General features: G+C 52.9%; 1 protein-coding gene across 1 annotated transcript in view; it reads right to left on the bottom strand.

The window, feature by feature from the left end:
• Positions 1–17,267, bottom strand: part of VAC14 (VAC14 component of PIKFYVE complex) — a 66,142-nt gene that overhangs the window by 26,891 nt on the left and 21,984 nt on the right. The window contains exons 11-13 of the mRNA XM_074881913.1: positions 16,907–17,051; positions 16,536–16,601; positions 7,059–7,209 (exon numbers count right to left, since the gene is read on the bottom strand). Coding sequence (XP_074738014.1) covers positions 7,059–7,209; positions 16,536–16,601; positions 16,907–17,051 — 362 coding nt within the window. The remainder of the gene's footprint in view (positions 1–7,058; positions 7,210–16,535; positions 16,602–16,906; positions 17,052–17,267) is intronic.

Raw genomic sequence — 17,267 nt, 5'->3', positions numbered from 1 at the left:
TAATTGAAGCTTGCACCTCTCCCCCTTTCCCCAAAGCGAGACTTTGCAGATCCGTAACCTGCCAGCTAGGCTGTTAACGCACCCGGCGCGGGGCTGGTGGCACGTCACGGCTCTGCTGCCTTTTTTTTTTTTAACTTGCATGGGGGAAGGAGCTGGAAGAAATATCCTTGCTCAGAGGAATGATGAAACTCAGCCTAGATATCAGCTATAATAGGAACAAATGGGAATTTTGGGCTCACAGGAACATCAGAGTGTTGAAACAAGAGCCGGTAGAAACAGCCTGCAAAAGGCATGTGAAAACTGCAGCTCCGTGCAATTGCAGAAACGAGTCCGCACCATCCATCTGGCCTGGACCCCTCACAACGACTACAGCAACCTCCTGCATCCCAGGACGTCGGCCTAACAAAGCCTTTCCCAAGGATTTTCAGCCCAGCGTAGAACCAGGGACAGGAGTGGGCTTCTTGGATCATCTAAGCCAGCACCAGCATCTCTCCCCCGCACCCACGGGTTCTAGCTCGAGCGGAGCACGGCGAACGCCTGCTGAAACCCCCGGTCATCCCCAAGTGCTCGCCGGTGGTTCATGCTGTTCCCATCACTCGCGTGGCCACGCTATAAATCAACCCAGACAGGCAATTAGGGATCTATATTAAGGCCCTTATAAATATATATTGTATAGCAGCCTGGAACATTTGGGCCATCTGGCTGCTTGATGGGCTGAGCCGTCTCGAGACCTACAGTACCCAAGGTGTCCCCAAATTGCTCCGGGGGGGCCTGGCAGACTCTGACATGAACTTGGCTTTTCTACCCTGGCCGCAAAGTGCCGAACTTCACCCTGCCATAAAACGCAACTCCCACTAATTTACTGTAATTGTTTTCCAACTGGCCTTAATTAAAACCGGTGTGGACTTGCTTAACTCCATTTAAACCAAATTTAAATAAGATTGGACCAGAATTGATTCCTTTCTGAAGCAAGCTAAAGCTGGGTAAGCTGTTTAAAGAGTATCCACAAGGGTATTTGCAGCGGTTTAGCTAAAATGATTTACTGCAATCCCTAATTGAAGCAATTTCAGCTCGGATACAGGGAGGGCAAGCTAAGAGCTGGCGGGGCTGAGCATCCTTCCCACCCGAGCGCCTTCTCCGGGGCATCACATTTCCAGCTCAGCCCGGAGAAGGATCTCCCTCGGCTCCTCCCGGAGCAGTCGGGATAAACCCGGCAGCAGCCGGAGCCAGTCCGTGAGCCTTCAACCCACGCGAGGCGAGGATCGAGCGCCGGCAGCGTGGGAGTCGGCACTGCCAGATGGTGCTCGGCGAAACCCTGGGCGGCGACGTGGGAATCTGTGCTGCGTCTCCCCCCCCTGCCCCGCCAGCAGCCTTCCCCAGGATGTTTTGAATTTTAGCTTTTGCAAACACGGGGTGGCGAAACCTCGCAGAGCGGGATAAAAATAGAGCTGTAAAAAAGGCAAATCCTCCCCCCCTCCTCCAAAAATCCAGCACAGGGCGTAGCTGGAAACAGATGCGAACGTGTCGGCAGCTCAGCTGAGCTCTCCCTTCTCCAGAGCGCAGGATGCTGCTGAGGAAATAAAACCACCAAAATTATGGATGACACAGCCATGGGCTGTGCTTAGCCTGCTTTCGCAGGGCTGCCTGGGCACACAGCTGCCTCTCCCCTTTCTACCTGGCTAAAGAGCCGTGGGTTTGTAATTCCCAAGACTTCACCATCTTGCCAGAAAAGGGGTCCCCAGATGGGCCAGGGTATGTATTTTGATGCCAAATGAAGCTTTTTCTGCACTGATCCTCTGGATGCCACCGCTCCCACGCAGGGCCTGTGCTTGTGCCTTGCCTTGAAGGAGGGCAGCAGGCAACGATAAAGCTGATGGGTTTCCTAGGAAGGTTAGCAGCCCACTACTGCCTCATTTTTCTTTGTTAAGCTAAATCAATAAGCAAAAATGCAGCAGAGTTATAGCTCAGACAATGCACAAGAAAAGAAAACACCCAGCAGAGCTGCAAAAACGGGAGCAGTTAAGCTTTGTGCTGACTTTAGAGTGGGCTGAGGCTACTGCACGGATAGGTGAAGCACATGGAAGATAACCTGCAAGCAGGAGTGAGCAGCAATGGGCTTTGCCAGGCCATTTCTGCACCAATATTAATTCTGCTAGCTTAATTGTTTTCATCTCATTCCTCACCCCATCCTTCAAATTCCTTGCAACATCTTGGGAAAACCGAGGCAGTTACTGTAAAGTAACTACACTGGGGGTGCTTGGCTAGGAGTGATCTTATCCACACCAACAACTTCTCCCCTATCAGCCTCTACAGACCAGTAATCCCAGTTTTTATTCAGGAATCCCCAACCTTTCTGGCCAGCCATGTGCTGTAACCATCTCAGGAAGGATCGATACCTGAAGCCATGCCAGGTGAGTTACGGCTACAGTCTGGATGGTCTCTCCTGGGGTTTTCCATGGCATCCCAGCACTGCCATTTCAGAGGATCCACGAGAAGAAACAAATCACCCTTTTCTTTGAATTCCCCTCCTCTCCAAGAGGCAGAAGAGCATTTTTTATAGCCAACCCTCCTAAACAGCTCCATGCCAGTAGGGAAGGAGATGGCAGAGCCACTGACCATCAGGAACCAGAGTGTTTTGCTCAGAGCACTCAGGAGCGATAAGTCTCTCCTCTCGTGCCACCTGGCTCCTCCACTCCCTGTTGTCACACTCCTGATCCTGTGAAAGCTGTTGGAAACTGGCTCCTTCGAGAGCAAGTTGTCCATGGCGTGATGTCGGCTCTCTCCTTGCCTTTTGTGGAGAGGATGAGTACAGAGGAGCTTCACTTTTAACCTCCCCTACCATTGGAAATGCCAGTTTAGCAAATCTGAGCCATCTGACAAGGGGTCACCTTTTCTTTCCTACCTTTCATGGACGCCCCCCATACCCTACAGACTTGCCCGGTGTTTTCAGAGGCTGCCCTAACATCTTCCAGACCATCTGGAGGTAGGACCTTGTCCCTCCTCTGCAGATCTAGGCAGATCTGCCACCTCTGCAGAGCTGTGATTACACAAATGAAGCGATAGGCAACGTCAAGGGAGCGGTTTGGCTCACTGAGAACAAAAATCCCTCAGAAAAATGTCGACAGGAAATCCCTACCACAGAACATCTCAAGTTTGGTCCAGGCTCTGGAGCGCTGAATGTTCTCCAGTGGGGATACAGCAAGTCTGAACTCAACAGACTGTGTGTCTCGGGGGCTTTTAGAATCCTCCCCTGGAGTAATCCGCTGACTCCTGAGATATCCATGGACTGCTGGTGGAAACCAATGACCTCAGGCATGTTAGTGCACCCACGAATGGAGTCAGCCTCACTGTAAACATCCTATAGCGTGAGGTGCTCAGAGGGTACGCCACCAGCCCCACCGCCTCCGGCAGGAAGCCAGGCAGGAGAGACCAGACCGAGCTGGAAAGGAAAGTGCCTCCTGCGAAACAAAGGGTCATAACCACTTCTCCTTACAAAGCTGTGAAGAAAGGAAGGAAGAGATGCGTGCAAGAGCTACCCTGTATGAGGTGGCGGATGGTATCAGCATCCTTTTGGAGGGGGCTTTCTCCTCCCATGCAAAGCAGAATCGGAGACTAGGCTGGAGGGCTTGCACGTGTGCTATCATAGAATGGTTTGGGTTGGAAGGGAGCTTTAAAGGTCATCTAGTCCAATGCCCCCACAATGGGCAGGGACATCAACTCAATCAGGTTGCTCAAAGCACCATCCAGCCCGACCTTGAATGTTCCCAGGGATGGGGCATCTACCACCTCTCTGGGCATCCTGCTCCAGTGTTTCATCACCCTCATCGTAAAAAATTTCCTCCTTATATCTAGTCTGAAGCTACGCTCTTTTAGTTTAAAACCATTACCCCTTGTCCTATCACAACAGGCCCTACTAAAAAGTCTGTCCCCATCTTTCTTACAAGCCCCCCTGAAGTACTGAAAGGCCACAATAAGGTCTCCCCAGAGTCTTCCCTTCTTCAGACTGAACAACCCCAACTCTCTCAGCCTGTCCTCACAGGAGAGGTGTTTCATCCCTCTTATCATTTTTGTGTCCCTCCTCTGGACCTACTCCAACAGGTCCATGTCCTTCTTGTGCTGAGGACCCCAGAGCTGGACACAGCACTGCAGGGGGGGGGTCTCATCAGAGCGGAGTAGAGGGGCAGGATCATCCCCTTTGACCTGCTGGCCTTAGTGACAACCACTCTTGGGTCATCTACTACTTGTCCCAACTTCTACAGGGTTGGCAAAACACTCCCAAAGCAAAGCAGGCAGCTGGATTCCCATTATACAAACCAGATGGGCATTTGCACCATCATCCCAAAGACTGGGAACCTTGGGCACAGCCCTGCAGACCTTGTCCCTGAAAAGTGGGCATAAGGTATCCAAGGAGAGGTTCTTGGAGGTCAGCACCCAGCCACCCTCTCCCAGGGCAGCCGGAGGAGGCTGGGAGGAGAGCTGTCGGGTCTCCCAGGCGGTGCTGAGCTGGGCTGGCCCCAGCTCATTGTGTTTGGAGAAGGCGTCGAGGGCAGCTGACCTTACGTAACTGGAGAACAAAGCAGCTAAATAAAAACTGGAGCTGGGAACGGGCTGCGGAAGTGGGACACGGCTTTCCTGACTAATCAACCAGCATCTGAAGGAAACCGAACTCAATGGCAGGGAAACAACTGCATAAACACATCCCGAGGGAAGAAAGGGAGCGAGAGGAAGCGAGGGGAAGACCACGGGGGCACTGGCCCCTTCCACCTCCCCTCCTGCCCTTGCTGCTCAGGTGGCAAAGCCTGGAGTGCCAAGATGGAGAGCACTGCATGGCAACCTGCTGCGAGCTCAAGGATTTTAAGGGGTGTCCATGTTTGTTTACCTGCAAAGCCAATTGCACGCTCGGATGGGCCTCAGAGGTAGGAGAGACTGGACCTGAGATGGCTCAGCAGCTCTCCTCCCACTGCCAGCTCCGACGGCATCTCAGTCTAAAGTGTGATGAAGGGAACGGAGAGATTTAACTCCGGGGAGAAGCGCTGGTACCCTGCAGCCTCCCCTCCAATGGTGCAGTAGCATCCTACTGCTAATAAAGCACTGTCTGAGCCAAGGTTGCTAGCCAGGCAGGTGTGCTTGGGGAACACTCCCATACATCCCAGTACAAAACCAGTGACCCCAGAAAGGGGTACACTCTCTCTTCGGTGCCAGCACCTCATGGTTTTCACCTGGGAAGGGCTGTACTCACAAACTCTACAGGGCAGAGCTTGGGTTCACTTGCTCTCACCATATGTCACTACCCCGGGACCATGCACAGACAGGGATTTCCACTAGTCACCCTCCCGCTCCAAAAAAGCGCACCCCAAACAACCCTCTGATAAAAAAGAGTCTTTTCCAAGAGCCTCCTCTTTTCCAGGCATAATCCAGGAGGGTCCCGGCCCAGCTGTGACCCCTCAGCTCCCCTGGGAGCCGGAGCCCAGCAGCCGATCCAGTCTCAGCCCTGGGTGGTCAGAGCCAGACGGGACTGGGGCCATGTTAAACGTCTGAGGCCAACAAACCGGCTCCTTTTCACCTCCCCAAAAACGTCTGCCTTTGGGTAAAAGCCAACCACCCTGCAAAGCTCAGCCCCAAATAAATTTCCAAAGAAACAATTTTCTGGTGCATTACAAGGAAAAGGAAAGTAGGTGAGGAAGCCAGAGCCCGTTAGGACTTGTGTGGGGGCAAACTGCCCCACCCTGGGGCAATGGGAGCTCTGGCTCCAGCAGATCTGCTCAACGTGTGGAGAGCCAGACTCTTTTCAAACGTTACACTTGAATAAGTGAAGCCAAGTTGCTCTTCCAGATAGCTAACAGGGGCCACGGCAGCCATTAGGATCCACGCCATCCAGCCTGCTATTTTTAGATCATCCACAAGGAAGGAAACCTCAGACAACCATCAGTGTGAGCTGAACTGCAGCTCCTCAGCTGCTTGGCCAGCGCCGCAGGAGCTGCTCCACCCAGGCGGTCTCACTTCTGACACCGGGAGGATGGATGAGATTTTCAGAGGGCTTGGGGAGGTCGCCAGCATTGCAGCCCCTACCCCTCCATCGCAGAGCTAAAGCTGCCAGCATGAAACAGGTAGATCTGCAAAAAAAAATGCAAACCACCCCAAACAACCCAAAACCTGAGCTGGTAGCTGGTGCAGACATTTCTAAGCCCAGGGAGGGGTGAGTGATCTGGGATCTTCAGAGAAAACAAAGCCTGGGGAGCAGAAAACAAAGCCTCCCTCTCTGGCAGTGGTTTTGCAAGGCCCCGTGGCCGCATCCTGCGCAGGGAGAGGCAGCCTTGGCTCTGTGCTCGGGTTGCAATCCAAAGCTGCCGTGAAACGTGCTTTTGGCTGGGATGACCTGGCCTGAGAAGTACAACAGGGAGGCCCTTAAATAGCAGCAGTGGAGGAGAAGGGGCAGCCAAGCAACTGCAAAGGATGAGCCACAGACAAGGGAAAGTGGAAAAAACTTCCTAATGTGCCGGGATAATTAACGAAAGGCTTTTTTTTTTAATCCCCCAAGTCCCTAGAAGATAGGGTTGTCCCTCTTCATCTCTCTTCTGAGGTCTTATCTGACACTCAGAGCACCGTAGCAGCTCATAGTCAATGTAGGCAGCTTTGAACAGGCAACATCACAGGCACAGACTGATCTATGTTTTGGACACCTGGGCTGGCAGCCAGCATCCCATCCTGAAGTGATTTTAGGGCTCTGAGGGCTTTTACGAGGAGAGAAGAGGCTGGCACCCAAGGTCCTGTAAAAAATAGGACAACAATGACCTCTCTCCACACTGGTCTCTGCAGCATCCTGCTGCTAAACAGAGTCCTAAATCCCTGAAGCATGAGCTAGAGGGAAGAGCAATAAAAGTAAAAGCAGTGCCCTGGTCTGTGCCATGGCAGGCTTGATCCCCAAGCTATGCTGGGGATGGATATATTGATTTATCATTGCAAGACAGGCTTCTCCTTCTGCCTGAGCAAATCTGACCAGTGCCCCAGAGCATCGAGTGAGCCCAGGGAGCGCGGAGGCACGGAGCTGCGGCACTCACCGGAGGAGCTCAGCTGGCTGGCCCTGGCCGGGACGTGAAGCTCCACCGGGCTGGGTCGTGCATCGGAGCCATCAGAAGGACCGTGACCCTCCGTCTGCCCCGCCGGGGAAGAAGCGATCTCAGCCAGCACTTCCAGGTCCTTCAGGATAACCTGTGGAGAGAGAGACAGCACCGGATGAGCACGCATGGGGTGGAGGCAGCCGGCGGGGTGAGCCTTCCTTTCCACGGCCAGAGAGGGTCAGATGGGAAGCAAGCACCAAATCCTGGTGCATCAAGAAAGGCATAGGGGAAAGAAGGCTACCTACACAGTTCAAAGTGGAAATTTCAAACGATGGCAGAGGGAATGGGGCAGGAAAGAGAAAAGGGGAGAAAAAACCCAGTTTCTGCTCTGCAAGTCCCAAGGGAGCATGAGATATTAAACCAAATTTACGCAATCGGGCGCAGGGCTTGCTTCTCCCTCTTCCCACTTCAGGGAGGTCTGGGGTTTGCTGCCCCACGCCCCTTCATAACTCCAGATTTGGGACAACTCCAGCAAGAGCATGGGGATACTCATGGGGGCAAACACCAGTCTGCCTGTCTGCCCCCCCTGCCCCCGGCTTGCCCCGTTCAGGGCAGCATCCAAGAGCGGGCTCAGCTCCCTGCACTCAGCATGTCGAGGCAGAGCTGCCATTTGGATTTCATAGCTCTTTCTTTCCAGAAGTTGCTGAATTAGTCTATATATAGCATTTCTGGAGAAGATATTACAGGGTGGGTTTGGTTTTTTTTTGTCCTCAACCCTTCTCATGTCTCAGGCTATTTTGGGTCCCCCTTCATTCAAATGTCCTTGGGTCTAGATGTTTCATCAGCCGTCCCTGATGCTCTGAGCGTAGCAGGGCTCCGTGGAGCAGAAAGGCTGCCAAAAAGGGCTGATTGCCACGTCTAACCCACCAGCATCCAGCAGAGCACATCCCTGACCACTGCTTGCCCACCAGCACAGCGTCCCAGGCTTTCCATGTGTTCTCACACGGCATCTTTCTGAGGAGCTGCAGTTATATGGGAGTTTTAGCTTCTGAGCTACCAAAAACCCCCTTAATCCTGCAAAAAAAGGCCAATTACATCTTTTTTTGATCATGCAGAACTTGAAAATATGACCTTTGAAAATCAGAAAGCGGAGCCCCTGGGTTTCTCTGTTGCAAGTATCTTAAGCTGTTTTGATTTGGGTTTTCTTTTGTAATTAGGGCTGAGTTTTAAGCCCCCAGCAGCCTTTGAGCAGGCAGCAAGGTGTCCAGGCCTTGGTGCAGAGCTGGCCGTGGGGAAGCAGCCTGCCATGGGCACCATAAGGCTCCAGCACGCTTGGGAAGACCCTGTGCCTATCAACATGACTAAGTCCCAGCCTGCAGCTCTCCCAGGGCTGAAAAAACATAAGATAACAACAGCTTGTGCAACGAGGAGGTGCTGCTGTCCCCAAAGAATACAGCAGCTGCGTGATGCTGTCAAGGATGGGACCTCATTGCCATCATGGGATGCCACTGCCATCACCAGCCTTCATCCTCTTCCAGAGAAGCGATGCCACAGTCTGCAGCAGAGAAAAGTCCTTGGTCCTCCCTCTCTGCCCAGCTTTGCAGGGCTTCCAAGCATCGGTGGCGCAGATAAACCGGCACTGGTGGTGTTTTGTTTCAAGTGGAGGATGCCCCTGAGCAGAGCTCCCAAAGCCAGGTCTCCTGAAGGCCTGTGTAGATTCTCTAGTGGCTAATCACACAGCTCAGCTGAACTTGCAGCCTTCAAGCAGGGAAGGCACTAATTGGGGTCTCAAGCTCTCGCAGCTGGAGAAATTACGCCCATGGAGGTTTCCAAGTCTCATTGTCTTTGGCTAAAACTGGCAACGAGACTCAGGGCTTGGCTACAAGGGCTGGCAGGCGGGTGAGAGCCGGGACTCTTGTTCAGGCTACTGATTTTGCTGAGCCCAGCACACGTGCCAACACAACCAGGCTGACATATCCTATCATGCCAAGGCTGTATCAACACATGGCTGATGTACTGCATGAACCAGCCGCCTGTGATTGCCACCCTGCTGCATTCGCTGCTGCCCTGATCCCCCTCCCAAGCCCTCCCACCCAGCCCAGCGTTTAGGCTATCGCGCAGCGTAGACTTCACCAGCAGCTCCCACAGCATCAGGAAACAGAATCAAGACCCTGGGCTGGGCAAAAATCACCACTGCTGCCTCTCAAAGCATTTAGAGACTGTAAGGTTGGATCATTAATTCAACCTCCCAGCGCAGGTCTATCTCTGAGATGGTGTCAAGCTCCATCTCTGAGATGCTGCTTGGGCTCGGGATGCTCCTGCCAGGCTGCCTGGGCAGCAGTGACCAAGGGCATGGCTGGACCTCTCGAGATCTGGAGATGTTAAGGGGTGTCCCCCCAAGCCAGCCACGTAGGTCACAGGCAGGAGATGGAAAAAGCAGCGTGGGCTGAATTTTACAACTGAAAAACATGAAGGAAATAAGAAGCAGGAGGGACGGGTGCACAAACACCTGGAGGAAGAAGAGGAGCAGGCAGCCGTGAAGGCCTGGGGTTTTCCAGCCGTGGGAAAGAGGCAGGAAGCTCCAGCTCCTGCTGCTTCTTCCCCGCATGCTCTGGAGCGGGTTCCCAGCCGGGGACGGAGGAAAGCCAGGAGCGCTTGGTATGCGCTGCACATCCCTGCGCTAAGCAAAGCTAGAGCTGGCGGCTGGCTTTGTGCAAGCGAGGAGGCTGTAAGAAAGCAATATCCTGCCATTGCCATGGCAACGGGCTGGCTGCGCCAGGAGCGAGCTGGTCCCATCCGTCAGGAGCCGAGTGGCCGTCAGACCCGACAGCACCGGGAGCACAAGGCCGGAGCCATTCCCAGCTGCCCGGCGAAGGCACGATCGCGACGGCCAGCCTGGAGGAGCAGCCACTGAGGATATTTTCCTGGCCCAGAAGGGATTTCTGTGAAGGTTTCCCCGCGGGGATGAGATGTAGGGTGGTGTGCCCCTGCTCCGGGCGAGTTGGGGGATTAGTGTGAATGGAAGGAGCATCACAGTGGATGGGGAGACCCGGCCGACGTTGTGAGCCTCTCCCAGCACGGGGACGAAGAGCAGCACAGAGAGGGGCGAGCTCTTTGCACGGCTCAGGGATGAGGAGCAGGTTATCAGACAGTTATAAATAATCTACTATTTCTCCTCCCTGGGAATAGGCAAGATTTCTCCCTGTATCGCCTTCAGAGCAGAGATTTTGAGGGCACACAAAACTGTCGGTCTCTCTGGCCTCTCCAGATCTAGGTCAGGTTAATTTGCCGCTCGTTCTGGTTGAACGGAGCTGAGACCAGCTCTGCTGGCAGCGGCGCAGGGGAAAAGCTGCCCCCGAATGGTGTGTGCCGGATGGGATACATCTCCTGCCTGAAAAGCATCGCCTTGATGCTCTTGGCAAGGAATTTGCCTCTGGCCAAAATGCTGGGCTGGCCCCAGTACGGTTGGGTTGGGGCCTCCCAGGAAGGGGAGGTGACCCCAAATCTGCTGCAGACCCCCGTGGAGTGAGACTCAGCACCCTGCAGCACATACTGACTACCAGGACACCAGGGCAGGCTGCAGCTCCTGGGGCACACATGAGGGTGAGGATAGGGACTGAGCTCCTGAAGATTCTCTCCTTGCTGGTATTTATGGAAAAGCTTAGGAAAAAAAAAAAAAAAAAGTAGTGAAAAGATTAAAATGCCTGTGAGCAGCAGGGAGGTGCTCAAGGGTGGCCTGGGATGTCCCAGAGGGTGGGTATTCCCTGGGCAATGAAATGGGGGACACAACACCAGGGAGAAGGTTATTCTTGCCAAGGAGAAGATTGGGAATTCAGCTGAAGCAAGATGCTACCAAAAGGGAAAACAAGAAGGTTAAGGGCTGCAAAGCACTTCTTCGAAGAGGACCAAGATCAGGGAGGCTGTGGAAAACCCCAGAGTGTTACCAGGACTGGCAAGGTAGGGGGGTGGAGGTGCGACCCGGTGGGGACCAGGAAAGCTGAGGATGCTGCTGGGTGCCTCCTCCTGCTCCACCACTCAAATGCAGCCCTTTGCCGCTGCAGCAGGCACCGAGGCTTCCCCAGAGGGCTTAATTTATTTTATTTTTTTCAAGCCCTCCAAACCTTTTAGCCGCAGCCAGGGGAGGGGAGGCGAGCATGGGCAGGCGGTCTCGGAGCCAAGAGCAGCCAGCAGCAAGGCTGGCCAAACCCCAGACACACACGATGTGAAAAGCAAACTTGCATCCCCCCCGCCTCCACCGGCTTTAAAGACAGAAAAAGAAAAGAAAAACCACCATTAATCTTCCCACACTAATTTAACTGGACCTCTTTTCAGGTCCCCGGCACATCAACTTTCATCCTCTGATCTTGCCAAGACCTTTTTTTTTTTTTCCCTTTACAGCCGCTGGATTTCAGCCTGCGGCTGGGAGGGGAGCAGAGAAAAGGCAGCAGGGCTGGGGGCTTCTCCTCTCCTCCCCAGTGCAAATCCTGCTGCGTCGTGCTAACCCACGCTCACAGCATCAGTGAATACAGCAGGCAGTGGGGGGGTCACTTGGTAATACAGCCACAACCACCTGGAACCAAGCTGCAACCTGAAAACTCCCCATCCTCCCTCCTGCTTTTGCAAATCCCCCATTGTCCCTGCTGCTGGGTGTGCGAGGGCCAGGCCTGCAGCATCCCGAGCAGCAGGAGCACAAGCACTGTCACAGCTCAGAGCACCTCTTTAAATGTGTTTAATTAGCGTACGGGGAGCTTAACGCACCACCTGATGCCAGTTGCAGGGCGGGATGCCAAGGAGGTGTTTCTTCATGTATTAGAGGGCAGGGGAGGAGGCACGACAGGTGCAGCCAGTGGGATGAGGCTGGAGGAAGCCAGAGCTGCCTTGGAGTATCCCTGTGGGCCACGCTGTGGGAGGCTGGATGCCTGCAACCCCTTCAAATTCAGCACTCAGAGTCCCAGAGCTTATGATAAGCAAAGGGCTTGCTTTTATTTGCTACCCTGTCTCCCATACCAGCACCTCCACATCCTGGAGAGCCAGGCAACCAAAGCCAAGCTCACCAAATCCTGCATCCTGTACCTTCATCCCACCCTGGACCCACTCTGAGCCAGCTCCCCAGGACAGGGGTTGCCTGTCCTCTGCAGCAGACAGGTTTCCTGTGGTTTTAGTCTGCTCCGTGATTTCACCCAGGAATGCTACAAGCACCACCTTGAGCCCAGACTGCCAGCTTACCACTCGTCGTTCTGTATACGTATAAACTGTGGATGCACGTGTATATGCAAGCCATGCAATTATGGTCCAGAACTGGTGCTGAGCCAAGAAGCTCCCTGTGGATCGCCCTCCCCCCAGGAATCTTCCCATTCCTGCACAACGCAGCGCACAGATTATCTTTCAACCCAGTGCCCTTGCAAATGCCTCGAGACCTTGGAGAAAGCATCACCCCACCCTGCTTTAAGACTTCTGCTTACGGGCTGCTTCCACATATGGCAAACTGGGCTGACCACATTTTCTACCATCCAACTGAAATTATATACCTCTCTCTATACCCCACCATTTCAGTCCTAAGCTCACGCTCAGTGTAACTTCCCTCTTGAAAACAAGTAGCCTCCCTGCTTCGGTACCTTGTAGCTTTGAGTGGCGAATTAAAGGCTGGGAGCTGGAGCACAATGGGTCTAAAACCAACAGAGCAAAGCTCCAAACCAAACCACGCTAAGACAGCTATTCGCTTTGGCACAAGCTTTTGTTCAGCTTCATTGTACTGGGAATCAGGCACGATGGGAGAAGTTCGCCAGGATTTAGCACGACAGCAGGGATCAGAGAGCAGGGCAGAGACCCGGGCTTCAAAACCCTGCGGTGCTGCAGGACACACAGGAGGGGTGTAGAAGTTAACAGCAAAGGAGAGAGACGAATACCAGCATACCACCATACCTGGGGTTCCTCCTCTCCTAGTTTAATACTGGAAACCCAAGAGAAGGGCAAAATGTTTCAGCTTGTCATGGAGAAGTTGACTTGAAGGTCACGCAGACATTCGAGTCCATCGCTACCTCCAGGGGCAGTGGTAGCCCAGGCTCAGCTAGCCCTCTCTAGGAAAGGGTATCAATTCTTGTGCAGTGCCAGGAGCAGACTTCTGAGGGATGTTCTAGGAGATACAGCTGCAAACAGCAAGCTAAGAAATCATTTGGATCTTCTTGCTGTATTCAAAGCCTTGCCTGCATCAACGCAGGTAGGTTTTCACATTAGCAGAGTTGAGAGGAAGCCGAAGACTATCCTGCTTCACATCAGACACCAGTTTCACCTCATGCGTCATTCCTGCATGAGTCAGACTAAAGTCCCAGCACAACTTCCAACCCCCAGCAAGATTAAGAGGAGCAGATAAGCAAACAGGAACATGTTCAGCCATAAAGAAATAACTCCATTTTGGAGCCGGAGAAAGGAAAACAAAGCAAAGAAAGAAAACCAGCAGTGTCACTGCTTCACAGTTTTCTCAGAGATGCCCTCACTACTTCTTGTGTCCAACTAAACTCAGCACCTGGCTCCAACTGGGAAGATCCCAGGGAACTGGACAGTTACATCAGAAACTGCTTTTGCACCAGGAGCTTGCAGAGGGAGATGACAGCTCTTCTTTTCAGCAGTGCCTTCCAGCAACAGTGCTTTTAACCTGTGAGTGGAAAGGTCCAACCCACTGCTCCCACAGGGTGCTCAGGCTTTGACTTTTCACCTTTTTTAACATCAATTCTTCAACCACGTATCAGGGCTGCAAGGCTCGCACCGATGAAAGGAGCAGCTTGTGCAAAAAAAACCCCATTCCCAGCAGGACCTTGTTAAGTCTTGCAGCTGCGAGGAAGTTTTTAAGCACATCAAATTTTAACCAGGGCTTTTAAAGATTGCCTTCAAAACCAGGTCTCAAAACGCAGGACGGAGCACGTCCCTGTCGGGGAAGCACGGGAACCAGCACGAGGTGACGCAGTGCAGCAGTACGGCATCTGACAGCCAGGAATCCTGTATCCCGACTTGTCTACATATCAAAGGGAACTGCTTGCTTCAGCTTCGCTCCAACTTCTCTGCGCTGCCTTTGTGAATCTTAACTAGGTCTCTTGACCATTTCTTTACTGGCGCAGGAGAACTGGGTAGGAAGAGGAACAGGAGAGAAGGCAGAGATGACTCAGGACACCGCAGATGCATCATGAGATACTGGCCCCTGTTCAGCACGGTGGAGGTGGAGCAACACCTTGTGCTACTTTAACGATAAAAACGCGTGACAACTTAAAGGACATGGATCTGGCTCCATCCAGCACGAGTCTCTCCTTGCTTTGGGTTTGATTATTTATGGCAAGTGCACAGAGAGCCTTGGAGCAGCTCAGCAAGACCAGACCTTAAAAATAAGGTGCCTGAGCATGGTCTTTCAGTCCGATGCAAAGCCCTGACTAGCACTGACCCTCCAAAGCCAGATTCCCCTTTGGTGATGAGCTAGCGAGAAGAAACTGCTCCAGAAGAGTTTCAGAGCCCATCAGGAGAGCGACAGCTGGCCTCCAAACTGTGCATGGGGGCCAGGGGATCTGCAGGCACTGCAAAAGGATGTTCAGCCTTGCTGGGAAGAAAGATGGCACCGGCACTGCTGCCCAGCCAGGTTCCCTTGGGGAGAGCATCATTGCAGAACGAAGACAGCAAGAAAACCTCACTGAAGATGTGTGTACACATTGTGCTACACCATACAACGTGTGGAGCCCTACCTGGAAAGGGGAGAGAGATGCTTCCTCGTCAGAGGGCTGATGGGTTAGCACACATAGGATCCCACACTAACCCGGTGATCCGCAGCCCATTAGCCAAGAGCTTCTGGGGATCCTGATCTGCTCTAGGACAACGTGAACGTGCATACAAATACTGTACTGAGCAGGGAGTAAGGGTTAAGAGAGCACTCTGTGTCCCCTTTTCTAATAGGCATTGACATTGTTCCCAAAAATGCTCAGCTCAAAACCCCCCCTACTATTTCGGTCATTTCTATTTCCTCTGCAGAAAGCAGCAAATCTGGTTGGGAGCCAGCTGAGCAGTGGTGTTTAATGGATTGACTCGTCTATGGATTTCCTTAAAAAAACCCCGCTCCAAACATTTAAATAAATAGAAGACAGGATTAAATAAATCAGCTTAAAATTACTTTTGAGCCATTCCCAGTTATGTCACATGGAGGAAATGCATCACCAGGGTCCTTTCTTCACTGCTTTTTTCAAATATTAATAAGCAGTGTAATTGCAACATGACTCACTGCGATCTCCTGCCAAGCTGGAGAGACTATCTGCAAGATGCAGGCTTTCTAGAGCGTTGCAAAGGCAGATGTGTGCTTGGGGACTCTTTTGGAAAGGTTTGCATTGTAAGCAGCAGGGTATGGAAAACGGCCAGGCAGTCGCTTGCCTTTGCAAGTCATTCCTTCGCTTGCTTATTCCCTGTCCTCCTCTCTTAACGACCCCCTCACACATGGGATTTATTGCAGGGTTGGGGTTTGATGCCCTAAGCATGTAAGGCAAAGCAGATAGCACGTGATTTTTATTCCATGAGGAAGGTCTGGGCTGAGACACCAGCCAGGATCATTCGCAGCTCTGGGCAAGAGGTATCCAGCGGATGGTAGAAGCGCTACCGGTGTCTGGGCCAGCTGGGTGCCGAAGCTGCCAGCCTCCCACCCAAGCACTAGAAATGCTCCAAGGTGCAATGGAGAGGGGGGAGAAGACACCAAAGACGCCAAAATTGACATGACTGGAACCAGAAAAGAGGAGTGAGGAAAAAAGACGAGGAAACAGGAAAATGGTGCAGCGCCTTGGGAAGGGAGCAGCCTGGGAGATGAAGAGCACTGCGCTGGGAGGGTAAGGTGAAGGCAGAGCAAGCTGACCCACTCATTGCCGCCTGATTTTCTTTGCTCACTTCCAAGCCAAACGCTTCCCAGCCAGCTTGATGCCACTGGGCATCTACTGCAGCCCCACCAGGCAATGCTGATGCTGCCCTGCTTGTGGTGGGTGCTGCTTAACCACCTCACGACTTGGATTTTGCAGTGCTGGCTGGACACAATCCCCCTCACATCCCTAGAGAGCTGTTGCAAGGCGTCCGAATTCCCACTCACCAAGGATCTGACCACGAACCAGTCCCATGGGAAAGGCACCAGCTCTGGGAATGGAAGCCCCACCTGTCTTCCCAGGCAGGCAAAAACGATTTTTAGGAGTTGGCTTTGAAGGATCAGCTCTCAGAGATGGAGAGGAAGGTTTATATAGACAGAAGGTCCCAAACACACCAGTCTAACCAAGACAACAGGGCCTTCAGCCAGGCAGCTATCTGCAGGCTCTGCGTTGGGTCTTCTTCCGTTTAGCCAAGAGGGTTAAACTCCCCAGTGCCAACACTGGCCAGGCCTCACAAAATCCCTTGGGTTCAACCCAAAAAGTCCAAAGCCCAGCTAGATGTGGAGACAGTAAGGAGGACTTCTGCAGCAGCTGCAGCACTTACCTCATCTGACTCATCTGAGAGGGTTCGCAGCAAGATGGGGAAGAGGCTGTCGGTGTGTCGGAACATCTAGAACCAGAAATATGGTTGGCATCAGTCCTACAGGCCTGGTCACCCCCTGCCACACGACCCCTCGCCCCAGGGGAAGCTGCCGAAAGCTTCACCAGCATTTTCTATCTGATCTGGAGAGCTCTTCTTCCTTAAGCTACTGGGTAACCAGCAGCCAAAGCCGCCTCAGAGAAGGCAGGTGGACACTTGGTTGCAGTGCTAGCAAGATAATTACAGCTAATTCAAAGGCAAGGAGCAGGCTGGCAGCGGACAAGCTCAGTCCCACAGGGGAAGCAGCAGGCTCACAGGCTGAGTTCCTGACCTACCTTACGAGGAGTCTTGATGTACAGGTGGTAGAGCCATTTCAGGACTGCAATTCTGGTCATCATCCCAATGGACGTGTCATGGAGGTGGCAGTCCAGCACCTGAACTATTCCATCCAGGTTCAGGGTCACCTGGATCCTCTCCGAGCTGCATGGAAAGGAAAGAGGCTGGTTCAGTGCTGTAATGTCCAACTCACTCCTCCCACAGTGGGGAGGTCTACAACACACCAGAGGCTACATCAAACATCTCAGCTCAAACCCTAGGAAACCTCCTCGGCCTGCTCCTGCCCCACTCAGCCTGGCCACCCACGTTTCTTATTCCGTGCATCCAGATCTGCTCATGGCAAACCCAACAACTGTGTTC

Source organism: Strix uralensis, chromosome 12 (genome assembly GCF_047716275.1).
Source record: "Strix uralensis isolate ZFMK-TIS-50842 chromosome 12, bStrUra1, whole genome shotgun sequence".
NCBI classification, from domain to species: Eukaryota; Metazoa; Chordata; class Aves; order Strigiformes; family Strigidae; genus Strix; species Strix uralensis.
The sequence above is the reverse complement of the archived record's forward strand: the minus strand, read 5'-3'. Positions and strand labels throughout refer to the sequence as shown.